This window comes from Colius striatus, chromosome 4 (genome assembly GCF_028858725.1).
Source record: "Colius striatus isolate bColStr4 chromosome 4, bColStr4.1.hap1, whole genome shotgun sequence".
In the NCBI taxonomy this organism is placed as follows: domain Eukaryota; kingdom Metazoa; phylum Chordata; class Aves; order Coliiformes; family Coliidae; genus Colius; species Colius striatus.
In genome coordinates this window covers 62,123,079-62,140,447 of record NC_084762.1, presented here as the reverse complement: position 1 = coordinate 62,140,447, position 17,369 = coordinate 62,123,079, and the positions used below count along the sequence as shown (strand labels likewise).

The following is a 17,369-nucleotide window of genomic DNA, read 5'->3' as shown; positions in this document are numbered from 1 at the left end:
CTACTAGATAATAACGGAGACTTGCATACTTTTAGGGATGCCCCAAAGCAAGTAGGCAGTTAACTATGGAATTTTACTGGAGTGAGTATTATGACTTTAAAGGTTGGTTGGCATTAAGAGCATCAAGGACTTGGATACAGATGCTTGTAAAGCAGCTTTTGTATGCCTTTATGTAGAGAAAGAGAGAATATAAACAGAAAGACCTTAAAGGCTAAAGTAGTAATCACGTTTACAGATGTTGAAGCAGAAAACATTCCATGCATTAAGTATCAACCTTATTAAGTATTTATGCCAAGTAAATTCGGAAGTGCACATTAGTGACTTAATTCCTTGCTATGGTCATGAATTATCCTCCTTTCTGAAATTAGTTACAGTTCTGCCATAGGATAGGGAGACTATATATAACATTTCCACATGGATCTAAGAATGATGTGGTATCTAGGGGACTGAACAACAGCATGAATATTGATGACTGTATAACAACCCTTTAAGATTATTATAGTGCCTTTGATTATCCTCAGGGAATACTTGTTGGGAATTAGTTCTATCCCTACTCTTCCAACAGAAACACTGACTTACTTGAGTTCTGATCTTCCAGATGATGCACAGCTTTTTCAAATCTTTGGACAGTTGCAGCATCTGGGAAGCTGTGGTGGTACAAATATTATATGCGTAATAAGGTTTGCAGTGGGCGGGAGCCAGCCAGAGAGCCTGTCATTAGGTGTTTGGCCGAGACATTTATATACTCAAGGACATTTGGAAAGGAGGTTACAGAAGAGGAAGATCTGAATATAAGCCAGAATCTCTGAACAGCTGATCATTTTGCCAGTAAGGATTTAAATATAACTTGCCATACAGTGGGATTGGCAGTTACGGGGAAAGGTCTCTACAGCAATGACACGAGCCAAATTAAGCAAATACAGAGTGAACTGAACTGCAAATGAAATGCTGTTGCTTTGACAATATTAAATGCTGGAATTTCATGTGAGTACAAGAAGACATGCACTGCTCTGGAAAACAGTAAATGAAAGATCAAGTTTGTTTATAAGAATTGTTATGTTGTTTCCATTCTGAAGGAAGTTTATGACACCATGAATATTAATTATCTCCTTCATCTGAGATGTTATATGCATCTAAATGAGACTTTTAAAGCTACCTCTTTACAAATGGTGCAGATAGCCTGGTGGGATTTTGAAAAGTGTTTTGATGCCTAACTGGCATGGAAAGAATTTGGACTAGGCTTTAGAAATCTTAATATGATTAGGTATCCAAATATAAATGTCTCATAAAAGCGATGTAAGACGTTTCTTGCCAGAGGTCAGATGAACTTAAGTGTTCGCTTTAAAATTATCAGACCTGACTAATGGAACAGGAGGATTAGTTCTCTTCTCAGGAATGATTGATATACCTGGACACTTAGCATTTATTAACATCAGTGACTAAATGAATAGAAGCCAAGTTGCACATCAAATTCCAAGTCCTAAGCTAGATTCATTCCTTTGATCCATATATTAATGTCAGTTGATGCTAGGCATTTATTCTGATAACCCAGCCCTGAGTCACTTTTGAAAAAAATGATGTAATTTCTGGTTTTATTTTTAGATACTACAACTTCAGTACCTATACGAGGATGTCAATTGTTTAGTCCAAAGATGTTACTCAAAAGTGGCTTGTGAGTCTGCCTAAATTTTCCCAATACCTCCCTTCTGGCTTAAAAATCCTGACTGTGGCTGTGTGCTGGGTACACTTAAGGCTGACAGGCAGATAGGCTGGAGCTTAACTCTCATCTAAGTGCCTCCTCTGGGAACAAAGCAGGCCTGATCACATATGTTGGTCATACCTAACACAAACAAGACTAGGCCACATGCTGAAAGGGTATGAAAATCTTCTCAGAGTTTTTGGCCTGTCAATTGAAAGCTTTTAGTGCAAAATAAATACCATAGTCTCGTCTGCCTGAAAACAGTTGAATGTGCTTACCTGGGACTGCACAATAGTGGCCTGGCTGTGCTTTAGAAGAGATTCTAGAAGGTTCTTTACCTCTGCTGCTGAAGCTATGCATGATGTACTGGCTAGCAAGAGTGCAAGGCAGAAGATCCTCGACATCATGTCTGGGCTGTCTTCCCACATCTTCAAGCTGTTTCATCTGGTAGCTGAAACACTACACAATTGTCACTTCAGGATACATATAGCAGATTGCTTTTTAGTAGATTGACTGTTGACTTCCAGGTAGACAGAAAATCTTATTTCCCATAGTAGACTATTTAAAAAGTCCAGAATGTGATCTAAACAGCAAATTTCACATGAAAAGGATCACATTTCTTCCATTTTGCCCCACAACTTGAGTCCGCTTCCTCTTATCCTGCCATTCATTACTGGAGAAAAGAGACCAACCTCCACCTCGCTGCAACTCCCTTTCAGGCAGTTATAGAGAGTGATCGTATCTCCTCTCAGCTTCCTCTTCTCCAGGATAAATAACCTCAGCTCCCTCAGCTGCTCCTTGTTCTCTAGACCCTTCACCAGCTTTGCTGCTTGTCTCTGTACAGGCTCCAGCATCTCCTTGTTCATCTTGTAGTAAGGACCCCAGAACTGAACACAGTACTCAAGGTGTAGCCTCACTAGTGCTGGGTACAGAGGGACAATCACTTCCCTGGTCCTGCTGGTCACAGTATTTATGGTACAAAATTTCTGATTTGGTTCTAATTTCCTTTGAACATGAGCAGAGTCCATGTTCCACGCTGGTTTATTCTTTGGCCTCCCCACTGAATGTGCTGTAAGGAAGGTTCAGAAGGATTATTAGTGTTTGGAAATAGGGCTTAGAGAGTGGTAGAATGAGTTTCTTGGTTTATATAAAATTTTCTACGTTAGAGAAAACTTTGAACTGCTATGACTTTTATCAAAATCCTGATTATAATGAGGACTATATCCTCATTCTTTTGATCTAATGTGGCCTAAAGCAAATTTAAGTATTAAGGATACCTACAGACAAAGTAGGGATTTCCACTGTTTTTTCTGCCCTTCTCATTCAAACTTATATTGCCATTCTAAAACAGGGTATAAGCAGTTGTCCCACTTTTATTCTAACTGGTACAGAATATCTGTCTCCTGTTTTTCTATCAATCAGATGTATTAAAGACCATGAGTAAGGCTCACATTCCACTTTCACTATACTGAAATGTATTTTTTTGTTGTAATCTCATTTAGATCATTGCTAAACTCCAATGGATGTGTCTCAACAGTAAGCACTTCGGTCAGTCCTCCGTCTTGAGTCCTCTTTTTGCCCAAATACTCACCACCAGGACAAGTGCTTCTGCAGGTTAACCCAAACAGGCTGTGGCCTTCAAGAGAGAGGCTGAAGGCACAATGGGCCCATAAATCAATGTGAATGGAATCTTAACTTCTACCATTTCTATGAAAGGCATCTCACCTAGCATGAAGAAATGAGATTATTAAATGAAAGAGAAAAAAAAAAAGGAGGAAAAAGTTTTAAAACCCCATTTAACACATTATTTTGTTACTGAGGACAGTAGAGAGACACATTCTTTCTGACATTAGAAATTTTAAAAGGAGCTATGATTAGGTAGGGAATTTGTGGTTCTTTAAAGATAAGGTTTAAGACTAAAAGAGATTCATTCTCCTCATGACTGTTGTGTGAGTATCCAGATCATGTAGTTCAGTCCTACATGACAGTTTCAAATATCAATGCTTTCTCTCAAAGTCATGGGAGCTAGTCCCGAATGAAAGTCTACTCTCTGTTCTGTCTGTATCAGGCCCACAAACGTCCTTTACATTGGCACATGATTATAATTATTTCCATATGCTTCCCAAGCTACCAATTTTCCAGGGTGTGCTGTCAAAATTTCAAACACCTACCTGACCTACCTCAATATATAAAAGCTTTATCTATCTTCCTGTTTTGGAACAGCATCTGATATGTTGCTAAACATTCAATCAAACTTTGATTTGTCTTGGATTTGAATTCAGCTGTCACTCAATGTACTCTGAAATGTATTCTTGTACAAGCAAGTAGCACTGATCAGAATCAACCTTTATTTCTGTCTTAATCTGGGTTATATTTTGTCATTAATTTTTGTGATGATGCACTGACTTTAGCTAATGCAGTACTGACGTGCATTTGCTTGCAATTCTGCCCTATATTGGTTTGATTAGACCTTGATTAGGCTGGTTGATGACAAACCCCTATTGATTACATGTGGTCTGCTTCTCATTTCCAGACAAGTTTTCTGTCTTGAGATATGAATAGTTTCTTTAATTAGGTGAACTGAACATGATGACAAGTATTCAAGCTAGTCCAGTTCTGGCATAATAGTTGCAGTATTGTGGATTGATCCTCTGTAGTCAATGAAAATTTGGTTATTCATTTAAATGAAAGCAGAATCAAAACCTATTGGTGTTCCTTTTATTTCATTATGCTCCCAGAATATATCCAGTGTCACTTCCTCCTACTTTTATGCTTCACAATGAAAGACACCAATTGTTTATTCCAGATGTTAAAATCTCTTCTGTTCTGATAAAAAAGAACAAAACATGACTAGCTAAAGCCTAGATCTTTAAAGAAACTTCTGCATGTAAGTTAAAATATTAAGAATTTACACCCAATCTTCTATGCACTTGTTCAATGACATTTCAACTGGGCTAAATACTTGGAAAAAAATGAAGGAAAACCTTCAGGACATTCCATTGCTGTGTGGATGCTGTTCAGCACTTGTCTAATTTTGCACTCCTTCTCAGTAACCAACACCTCCTTCTGTCCTGTCATGTTCTGGAGGTGCATTTTCACCAAATTAGACCTATAGAGCATTTTTTGATAGTACTCATATTCACAAGATTAAAATCCATGGAAAAGGCCTCCCATCTATCTTGTGACTGGAAATGGGCATTTTCTCCTCAACAGCATTCTAATCCATTAATCTGCTTTAATGCAACACAAACTACTAGTAAGTCAGACATGGCAGAACCTGTACCAGCACTGGATGTTTCTCTTGAGGTGCGGGTCCACACCATTAGGGAGGAAAAGCTGGGACCTGAGTGAACATAGCCCAGTGGCCTCCCCCAGCAAGACCAGGAAAACAACAGACAGTCCAGGGATGATCAGATAAAGTGAAATACTCAATCACGTGCAGGACTGATGCAGAAATTACAGTCAGAAACGGCAGAAGACAGGACTAGAAACAAAGCTATCCATAACACAGGTTGCAAGATCCTCCCATGAGTTGAGACTGCAGACAGGAGCTGCCCCAGGCTTGAGCTGAGAGGCTGCCCCAGATCCATGGCCAGTGGGTGCAGGAGTGAGGCTGGTTGGGGCAACTAGGGCCATCTGGTGCCCTCAGGAACCCTGGCAGCTCCACAGAGGAAAATGTATGCAGAAAGAAGCGTTGGGTGGGGGAGGGGGGGAGGAAACAAATACTATCTGGGAAAGCAGGTTCAGAGGGTTAAGATTCTTCCAAGCAAGAATGAAATAATTGTTAGCAATTCCACTTCATTAGTATAAGCAAAGTATGAGCAACCATCTATCCTGTTTCTGCATGACATAATGAGCCATTGCAAAAAAGGCAATCAAATACATAGTAAAAGTAAGTTTATGACTAACATTTAAAATGAAGTGTCTTAACATTCAAAGGTTAGCTGACACACACTTTGATGTGAAGCACATTATCTTTTTTGAATCATGGACTCACACTGTGCCTCAGATGAGCTCTGACATGTAAGTGCAGCAAGTCCCTTTGCAGACATTTTGACTTTCAAATCATGACAATAGCAATACTTTCTCATGAACGATGCAAAGCTACTGGGCACCCAAATGCTGCCATGGTGTAATTCACATCTTTCTCAGAATTTGCTTCAAAGCACTATCTATTTCCATTGTGTATGTTGATAAAGAAAATAATTACTTGGACTTATTTCTGATGCATTCATGGCAGCAAGTCAAGACCACAGAAATGAAGAGCACTAAATAAAGAAGGCTGACTTATGACGCTGGAAAAGCAGGCTATATTTGAAATCACCCGGTCACTTCTGCTTCTCGGTATTTCTCTGAAATTCCATGTTGCCTTCTTTCACTAAATCATGGAGAGAGGAACACTTAGGAAGAAAGAAAGAAAAAAAAAGTTGTCCAGAAATACTTTCATCCTCAACCTCTTCCCTACTGGCAGAAGATGGAAACAGACCAGATTTTACAAACTGATTGTAGCTGCTTTGGTCCTGCCTCCACTGTTTGCCTTGATCAGAACCACCATATAGAAATCAGAACTTCCTTCACCTGCTCAGGAATGTCTAACATTTCATCAGCTTTCGGTCCCATGAAAGAAATATTCAGTACAACTCCTTAAGCCTCTGGTATGCCAAGAGTAGCCAGGAGCTAGTTCCCAACGCCTCTAATGACTCAGTCATTTACAGGTGGCTTTTTAGCACGGAGAGTGCAAGGCTCAACGTTAGGCTCATTAGATTATCCTTGTGCACACTGGTAAACAGATGCTGCCAACTTCAACACTTCACACTTCAGACAAGGGAGAGCCAGAAATAGTGAATGTTTTGGCCTATCTTGGGGCAATAATAGTGCCATGGGGCCAGAAAGGAATCTTTATGCCTTCCAGCCTTCACAAAATACAGCTTCCCAATGCCAGAGACTACTGTTCCCGCAGGCTTCAGTTTTCCACGGGTTATAAAACGCACATTGTCAGCAATGAGCACAGATTGGGCCTGGGTTCTCAGAAGACATTATTATAAATCTTTATTTCTGTTTAGTTTAGTTTCTCTTGTCTTGCAGCAGATCTTTTAGGGGAGACATACTGAACAGTTAAAGATTCCTCACCCTCAACTCGTTTCTTGCTTACAAATAAAGAGATTGGCAGTGGCCATATTATGAATGGTTTTATTGCTGTGTGACATTTTGCAATACATTGTTACCATTCCAGTCTTTTATATGTAGACTAAAAAAATAAACCATAGATCTAAAAGTACACAGTATTAGTTTAACCCATAATCAATAGAGGAACTGTTTCAAAGTAAGCTACATGAGCACTTTACATCAAAAAAAAAAAAAGGAAAAACTAACTTTAATTCATGTTTCAAGGATATTTAACATTAAATTCCAAAGGTTACTTCTAACAAATTCAACTACCCATAGAGCTGCTGGTTTGACTGTTTTCAAACAAAAGCTCACCACGATATTTTGTGTATGGCTGTACTTATACATAATATTGCAAAGCAGCAATGCTCTCTTGTGCTTAATGAGATGTTACAAACAATATATTCTTCATTTGAAAAATGTGTGCAATACTCAATGCAGAAATTAAGTTCGTTTTAAAGTGTTACACAAGTGTAACCAAATACATACACTATATACAAGGTGTTAAGAAGTTAATAGGGCTGCTTAGTCTTTTAAATCTGGTACATGGTACAGGTAGGGGACACATCCCCACAAAAGACATTGTGGATATTCCCATAAAAGTCCAAATCTAAGTACTTGCAGAAATGGCCCAGCTACTTTGAGCACTCTACCAGAGTCTCAAACTGAAGCAGAAGTTATTTCTGAAGTAGTTCCACTCTAGCCATATGATTTCTAGCGTGGAGATGTTATTTTTGGAGAAGAACATGTGAAATGACTACTTGATTGGCCCTTGAACAATCTGAAATTTCTCGCTGGTGTCAAGATCTGCGTGACGGTGCATACTGTATATTCATTTATACATACATAACAAAAACCAAACCCACATCTTCTAGCAGGAAAAGGGAAACGTTCCTAATAACACATTTTCTTCAGGAAAACTTGATTGATATACACAGTATATAAAAAACCCTACACAATTATCAGCATACAAAAATATGGGTTCAGTATCTTTTTATACTTCAAAACCTAATGATGAAAAATCCTGAGACAGGTATATACTGTGCATCTAATTTACCAATGCCAGTGTACTGCTGGAGTACAATTAGAAAACAAGTACAGAGATAAAATACTTAAGGCAATGCATTAGCATGAGGAAGTCTCCTCTTTTCATGATGTTAAACAAAAATGGTGCAAAATATGCGTAAAATGCTGGCAGACATAGCCATGAAGTATCTGTAAAGAGTACAGAACAATATGCATATATGCCACAGCTATTGATTTCACAACTTAAATGAAAATAAATGCAAGATCCTTTCCTTTTTTTGAGCATCATGCTTAACCATGATGTGCATACTCACATTCAGGCAATTGTCTTAAATATATCTATATATACACACACACACACACACACACAACATCTGACAATGAATTAATAAAACACAGATACGAAAAAAAAAAATCACTGTTGTTTGCTTGTGAATTTCTCTGGGTAAAACCAGATCAATAAAACTGGTTATTTTTTTTTCCATTAGGGGCTTCTAACAAATGAAATGAAATACAATTACCATAAATCCTCGTCAACTTAATTGTTTTGGCTCTAAAACAGTAGAAAAGCAGTTCTGACCACTATTGACTGCATTGAAACAAACAAGTAAAAAACAACCTGAAAACCTGATGCATTTTCTAAAACCCAGTGAAAACTACCTAAAAAGCCATGAAAGACCGCTACTCTAGACATAAAATTGGTTGGTGGGTTCAGCTGATTCAGGAATGCTTTAAAATGGATCCCTAAACACAAAAATGTTTGACATTGAGAAACTGGAATACACACATTTTAGAATTCATTTATCATCTACAAGAAAAGTAAGTTTTACAACATACTTAATGTGGGGAATTGTCTGAACCAATGCTCATTTCATAAAGAGTGTTTAGCATTCTACTATTCATGGATAATGGTTACAAAGATAGACTCGGCTCTACCAGAAAAGTCAAAATATAAGTTCTCTCCAACCATGAGCTCTATGACAACTTATCTGTTCCTTGGCCATTAACCCTCTGTTTTCAGCTGTTATATCTCCTGTACCTCTCCCATAGACCACCACAGAGGCACAGTAGTTACTATTTGCTAATGTATATCTCTAGATTCTTGAATTTATTCCCAGAACTGAACTTGTCTTGGATGAAAAAGTAAAAATTGCATACAGAATGCTTTCCCTAAACCAGTACAACACGCTGTTGTAAAAATAGGCTGCATAATCTGTTGCTGTAGAAGCAAAGATTTAACAAGCTATGGGTGTTTCAGCTCTCGTAAATCATCACTCTTGGTCATCAATTCTTGTCATCTCAAAGTCTAAAAATTTATGGGAGGACAAACACACTGCGATAAGAATGGATTCCTTTTACTCTGCAAGTGCACCTTGCGTAAGGAAAAAAGATGTCCTCTACATATGCCAAACAACATAAATAGGTTCAATAATCAATATATGTAAATTCACAATTTAAGAATGGCCTGCTTAAAGGTTCATCTAAGATTATTAGAAGTCAGATGAGTTACAATGTGCAGTGTGCTCTGAACACAGAGTGACAAAAAACGCAGTTTGAAAAGCCTGCACAATGTTTCAAGAAAACATTGGCTTTTGAAGGACATTTTGAGAAATTAGGCATGCTCTTTCCACAGCCAGTCAGTGGGACACCTATACTCAATTTCCTCTGGAAATCCTATCTTTAGGTGCTACCTGTAATCTCAAAAAAGCAGGGCTGAAGCTTCTCAGCCTCTCTGACATCAGGCTAAATACTTTATTTTGCAGTATGGGCCACCAATAAAGCTCATAGTGCTGAGTAAGTTTTTGAAAACTGCCTCTAGAGGGGGAAAAAAACACTAAAGAACTACAAATTAGATACAAAACCCAAGAGGTCAAGATTTCTGATGCACATTCATGAAACAGTAGCTAAAGAATCTGGTCCAGTGACTGGCTCATAACCGTATGTCCCTCAGTGTTTACAAATTACTCCATGCTTTCAATGATGAGACAAACTAGACAATTCCCATATTATACCAGCAGACTAGTTTGGCACATTTGCACTCCCCACCATTTTCAATGCAACAGAAAAAAAAGGATGACTAGTTACAGTAATGTGGGTGCATGCAACAGATTTTGTCCTCTAGGTTATTTTGTCTTACAGAGGAGTATCAGTGCCATGCAGCTGACAGCTGACTTGCTTTGTATTGAAAAGCCAAAACTCATGGGTGAACCTCACAGGAAAATGCGAGCTTGCAGCTGGGGCTGACACCAATACCATCCTTGGCATGAGGAGCTTATGGCTTCTCTGTACTCCTGGTGGCTAAATGAGCAGAAACTGATGCTTTTGGTGCTTTTTCCTGGAGAGGGAATTACCTTCATCAATATTGCCTCTCTGATTAAAACGCATCCAAAAATGTGAGATCCTGACTAGAAGAGTAACTCTAGATATCGTGACTCTTATTATGCACAAGCATTAGGTCACCCTAGAGAAAAATGTGAGTTTCTAGAGAGTAAAACTCTGTTTTCTATTTTGTTTTTTAATAAAAAAGACTGTAATCCCAAAGCTTCCAGTAACTATGAAAGAGTGTAAACTTCAAAGTACAAAGGCAAAATTGTTACTGAAGTGTTCATTACTGCATGTCTTTGTCACAGTTTAAGGCAAACATTCTATTTTTAAGGTTGTATCAGTAACTGATATGACTACATAAATACAAACAGACTGAAACTCCCATATATGCACATATATATCTGTAGATATATAAAAATATTTATTTTCTTAGCAAAGTTAAAGTTTGTGTAAAAACATTAAGAACACTGAAAAAGGTAGGAGCTCTAACTCCTCCTTTGCAGAAAAGCAACAAGTCCCCTAGATATTCTATATAAAAAAACCCCTCTCTACAAGACTATAGCTCATTTTGAATTCTCACTTACTTCACTGTGGATTAACATATTTGTTGAAGATTTCATAAATAATTAGATAATATGTAACAATTACATTGTGAGGTTTGACTGCTACAGCGTAACTATAGGCTGCTGTTGTACAAAACGTTTTTATACAGACAGTGTCTGTCCTGCTCTAACAGAACGCATAGCTACTGCTACAAGTAGAACTATTTCACAATATAGTTTTTGTTCTAATGTGTTCACAGAGGAAAACTCATTTGGGGGCATTTTCTCTGAAAATCCTTTGGCCAAAAGAACAGCCAAATGCAGATATATTTTACCTGGCCCTCTAAACACTCAATAGAACTTCGAAATACATCTGTGACAAATACCTGTCCAAAGAACTGAAACAATTCTGATAAAATATGGGAAATGGTAGCATAAAACATCACCCCCCCAAAACTATGCTTCAATTTAAACCACAGACATTTCCAGTTAAACATAACAATACTGCCTTATCCTCACTAGGGTAGTACTATACAAGAACTCTGAAATACTGAAATGCAGAAGCTCAAGAATGGAAAACATCCATTAGACAAGAGTCTGAAATTCAGTCTAACTGTGGATGAAGATCAGACTTACCCTTCTTCATTATAATGGCAACTGAAAAAGGGCAAAACTTCATATGCCATGTAGGTACTCCTTCTAAAGGAGTATGACAATGGACTGCCTAAGACACGGCTGAGTTTACTGATGACAAGCGTACACTGATAGCAGCAGTCTGCCTGCACAGTCTATACCATTCTAAGGGGAGTTTTCCATCTTTAAGCCTCACTTGCATTATATCCTTGAAACAGCAATGTCATTGTTCTGAGGAATCATGATGGTGACAGGAGAAAAGGGATTATCAGTGCAAAGGGCCCCTTATGAAGTGCATACTCATTATCAAGCCTAGTTTATCTAAGGCTTTTATTCTTTCCATATTGATGCCTTCTAAATAGAGTACAAGTGAACAAGACATTTGTTTTCAAGCTGCTGACTATACCTATCATGTGGCTGAACAAAACAAACCAAATTAATCTGTTTCCAGTGTAAAATTCCCAAGGACGATTCCTGTTTCACTAGTGTAAGGCTGGAGTGCACAGATTCCAGAAAGCGCTTTCTGAAGTCATTTTTCGATGCCAACAGAGAACAATTAGGGTATTTCTTTCTTTATCCTGAGTAAAGGAGTTTTTTATTTATCAAAGCCCCAGGCACATACTGCTACAGTGCAGTTATATTTTGTCATGTAGTCCCAGTATCCTGAAGGCCATTACTGGATTATTTTCTGGAGCAGTTCTCCTCATTCTTCTCCAACAGGTGGTGGTGGCTGGCATAGCTTGTATAACCTGACAATGAGAAAAAACCACAGCAAATATTATTCTGAGCACCTGGTCATTATTAAAAAGAGTAAATTTAAGGAAAACCAACTAAATTTAAGTCTTCCCGCAGTGCAAAATAAAAGGTACTGAATTCAGTTTAATAACATTGGTATAAAACCAGTAAAATTCTTATTCACAAGCATGAATGTTTACATTTATAAAATCTTATACAGACATTCCAGTTCAGTCTTCATATTTCTGCAGTAAAGATCCCTCTCTGGAGAAACCTGTCTCCACTAATCCAATTACTAGATGTTGCTCTGAATTTCTAAATTAGAAAAACCTGCTTAGTGAATGCAATTTCCTCCATTTTTGTTTTGTTTTGGCACACTCAAACCTCACTCTAACAGAGTTCCCTATAAAACCAATGCTGTTTGAAGAACCTAAGACAGATGTCAGCCATGCGGCACACCATTATGAAGATTTTAAACTCTTTCCCTGCTGTTTCTACACATATGAGGTCAAGACCAGTAAGAGTTGGTTCAAATGGCTAACTCACTACAGATTGAAATAGCCACTCCTTCCTTTATAATGGCTTTTGAACTTCTATTAAACTCTTTTGCATGAACCTGGTTATTAACAAGTGTTTGAAACTTTACCCTAATGTTAAGAACACTGAAAATAGGAGGCAATCATTCTGACCTCAGTTCTTCAAGTATGTCGTTTATACAGTATCTCCCCTGTAACCATAGCAATTAGAACTAGCAAGAGACATGATCTCATTTGGAGCTTACATATTTTCCTCAGGGAAAGTGTAACGTTGAAGGAATAGCAAAGAGAAGAGATCAAGAATGGCATGGGAAGGAGAGAAACCACTAGAAACAATGACACAGCATGTGCATTAATACTTAACATGAATAATCTCTAACAATGAAATACAGGTTTTGTAGGTCAAGTTTCAGGTAGTATGGTGAATCATCCAGTGGCTTATGAGCTAGGGATATTTACAATACCTGTGTTTTCCAAGTATATAGATAACAGGGGTTACTTGAGTTATTTGATTCTGCTGGTCTAAGAAAGCACTAATATTCAAAACTGGCAAAAGACAGATAAAGTTACTGTCAGAATCTCATCTAAATAATTGCAATGGGTTTAGTTCTTGATGATTTTTTCTAATCTAATCTAATTTCTATGGAACAATGTGCAGAAAGGCTCAGCCCCAAGTACCAAGGTATGTGTATTCTTCATGTTAAAATGATAACCGTTAAGATTACTTGTCTCCAGAGCAGGTGATGAAGCAAACTAACACTAAGACAGTATAGAGAAGAAACAGCTTGTTCTGGGTCAATATATATGGAACAACTGTTTGAGATGGTACAAACAGATCAGCTGAGAAAAGACAGAAAGCAGTGGCAACTGCAGTGGTACTGTCCAGTCACGTTAAATGGAAGCATATGTAATGGTAAAATTCTTTTCAAGGCAAAGAACTGAGAGCCCACAGTATTGTTTACCTATACATCAAAAGTATCACACCTGCTAATGAGTATTCTGACTTTGTGACTTAGCTCTCTAATGAATGGTACACCAATTGCCCCAAACACTGAGGTCAATGAGATATTCCTGTGACGTGGCTGTCGCTGTTCACTGCAAGTGTGCTGGATGTATCTGTCTATTCTATGTTCTAGGAACTCTCAAAATTTCTCTTCAGCTTTTCATTCCTAAGTTACAGGAGTGGCAACTGGAAAGAGACAATGTTTTCTCAACAAATGTAAAGCCCAAAAATGCCTCCTGGCTATATTTTTAAGAACTTGGATTTTTTCTTTATCACAAAAGCTCTGAATCTAGATACATGGTCTGTCATTCAGAGGTGGGGAAAAATTTGGTTTGCAATAATTCTTTGGCTATCTCCAGAATTATGTCCTGAAGGAGGAGTCCATTTAAGGCCAAAACCTTACCATTCAAAATAGGATAAGGCTTTTACTGTAATAAAAGGTTATTGTACTGCCTTACGTCCCCACAGTGCAAGAAAGCTGGTCAGGCAATTTTGGTCCTGGATTGCCTCTAAGACTACTGTGAGAAGAGATGCCCTCTTCCAGCCCTTAAGTTTCTGTGATCTAGTGATAAGGGCAATGACCTTATTGCTGATGGGTTTATTTTAGAATCAGTACTTTTGTTGAAACTTATTTAATCTCCTTCATGAGGCATAAAAGATGCATATATGTTCCAACAAATGCTGCTACTCAGCAAAACGAACTGCAGCTGCTACCCAGATATACTTTGTACACTTAAGACACACTCCTTTTCTAGAATCAGATTGAGAATAGCCGTGGAACAATGTGCAGTGATTTGTTACGCACGAATTATGAGCAGTAGCCTGATTTCCTACTGAGAGAAACTGGTACACCTAAGAGAAGGGGAGCAAGCTGTGTAAGAAAATGCTCCTGAATATTAATAGTCAGAACCCAGAAGGCAGTCTCTTTCTGTGAGGCAAGGCATAGTAAGTGTGCTCATTCACATGGCTACCTCTATCAGGTTTTACTAATTCCCTGTTTCCTTATTGAAATTTAAACACCACAGTGGGTCCGTTATGTATTCCAAGTGTCAGTTTAGCTCATTTAATGTGTTATCACTAGTCAACAAAAAAAAATATGCTTTAAATTGGTAAAAAAAAAAAGTTTCATTAGAGCTGGATTAATAAAACCACTCAAAGATAAAATTGAGAATATTGTTGTTTGGTTATTTTACTTTATAAGCATTGTGCTTGTTAAGAAACACTTCAGGTACCTGCAATCCATCACAGCATTAAAAAGCTGGATAAATATAGAACAGTCACATTTTTCATTCTAATAGACGTTTCAGAAAGAGACAAAGAAAGACTACATCATCTCTAAAAGCTACTAGAACATCATTTTGGTGAGATAGTGCAGTGCAGTATTTCATTAAAATCGAGTTATGGGTTTAGTTATAAATATTTCCCCAAAACCACTAAACGTCACAAGTGATGAAGGACTTAGCCCAATGTTTTCATAATTAACATGGACTAGGTTTCATTTTTCAGAAATGGGTATGATTTGAAATGGTACACAGCCCAAACTTCTGCAACTAATTACTTTAAGTAAAACTGTATGGATAAGAACATAATTGATTTTATGTACATCAAACACCAAATCTTACCAGTTAGTGCACAGTACAGTCAAAGTTCAACGTTCGCTTTTGAGTAGCTAGGATTGAATTTGGCACAAACCAGACAAAATCATGGTCTAGGATGCAAACAATCAGTTACCTTGGCACAGACTGTGGTGTTCGATCCCTGACTCCTAAGTTCTTGGCTGTGTTTTGTACCCTTGCACCCTGTGAAAAAAAAACAACAATTTCCCTTCATTAATTCCAAAACAAGTTACAAAATTTTCTGAGCTTTCTAGACAAACAGAACTATCGAGTATAATTAAATAATACATCTGCTTTATGTTCTGAAATAACTCTGCTCTCTGAAACTGAAGAACAAGTTAAAGTAGTACACTGATGCTCAACTCAGAGAAATACGCAAAAGACTTCATTAAAAAATTAACATTTAAGGTTTAAAAAAAACCAAAGCACATCTTGTTTCAATTTTACTTTTATTCTCACCATTCTTTGTAGAAGGCATGGATAACAAAGTTATTTTCTGAAATGTTACTTGTTTCTTTCTGAATAAATATTACAGAATATTTCCTATGAATAGCTTTCCACTTAAATCTAGAAAAATGACCTAAATTGAAGCACTAAGTTAGGATTAGAAAAATTCAAGTCCTGATATTCCTTTATACATGCAGAATCACAAAAAAAATAATCAAGTTGGAAGAAGCTTCCCGATATTGTTTTGCCCAACTCCCCTGTTTAAAGAAGGGTCAACTAGAAAAGCTGGTCTGTTTACCTCAGTTCTCTGAAAAACAGTAATGAAAGCACTTTTTCCTCACTGACTCATCCAGTAAGAAGGAAGTTCATAAAACATGCACAATGTTCATATACCATGACAGTGAAAAATGCAGACTCTTCAGCGAACCAACTAGCTTAGATGTATGAAAAAAATTAGGAAAATTTGCAAATGATGAGTCCTAGCTTTTAATGTGCAGTTTTATTCATGTATTTATGATAAAGAAACATTACGTGTTAGATTTACAGTCTATGTTTTCTAACATTTTAAAGACATGGAAACTACTTGTTCTGTCTATACTACATGCAGTGACTTTCCCTTTATTTCTTCATCTGTACTACCTGAATTCAAGACAAAGTAACAGAGAATTAAAAATCATAATCTCAGAATTCTTACTGTGAGATTTTAGACTGGTGTGAAACATCAAAGAGCATTTACATTCCAAAGCTGCAATGGCAGCTGCACATGATGTAAAAATGAGATATCATCAGTGATTCAATATGTAGAATAAAAGTAGACCTTGCATTTGACTGAAATTTGCTATCAGGTTAATTGAGAAGGCATTAGTTTACTCCTGTGGGCTCAAACAAAAGATGAAAAAGGCTGGCTGGTTACACTCAGGTAGGTTCTCAAGAGTTTATGTAAATCAACACAAAAAATACCACGTCCCTACATTTCTTACAGGAAAAAAAAAAGGTGTAGAAGATAGAGAAAATAATTAGACCACCTAGAGAACTGAAGGCAGAATATAAAAGAAATTTCATTAGCTTTACATCTAACTCAGTAAGCTTGTCTCCAACAGTTGCAAAAGACATATGACTACAGGCCACATCTTTCACCAGAAATTCCTCCAGAATTCAATCATTAGTCACGCAATACTTCCTCTGTTCAGCAGTAAGATGCCTTTAATTAATTTCAGTGATTCTCTTTTCTATCTCATCTTGAACCCATGAATAACTTCATGTCACTAATCTCCTTGTGGAATGATACTCAAGTCTTGGGTACAAAATTAGCTTATCTGAAGAACCATTGTTTTCATTGAGTTTGAACCTGCTAGTTTCATTTTAGTTCTGCACTGGTGAGGACAACGGTCAGTTCATACCTATGCCATGTGTGCTTTATGCCTCTGTCATACTCTCCTTCACTCATGAAGCTGAAGAATCCTACATTATGTTGTCTATCTATCCTGTTTATAAACCATTTCTAACCATTTATCATTGTTTTCTGATCTTCTCTGAACCTTTTCCAGCATGCTATATCCTTCTGGAAGGGATCAGAACATCAGATACTTCAAAATGAAGGGTCCTGAAAGCATGACTTGTCTATCCTTGCTAAAACCATTA

At 37.4% G+C, this 17,369-nt stretch overlaps 1 protein-coding gene across 1 annotated transcript in view; it reads right to left on the bottom strand.

Annotated features, from left to right (window-relative positions):
• Positions 1-6,871: 6,871 nt before the first annotated feature.
• Positions 6,872-17,369, bottom strand: part of PREX2 (phosphatidylinositol-3,4,5-trisphosphate dependent Rac exchange factor 2) — a 183,318-nt gene continuing 172,820 nt past the window's right edge. Inside the window, exons 40-41 of the mRNA XM_061994821.1 lie at positions 15,397-15,464; positions 6,872-12,140 (exon numbers count right to left, since the gene is read on the bottom strand). Coding sequence (XP_061850805.1) covers positions 12,095-12,140; positions 15,397-15,464 — 114 coding nt within the window. The 3' untranslated portion in view covers positions 6,872-12,094. The remainder of the gene's footprint in view (positions 12,141-15,396; positions 15,465-17,369) is intronic.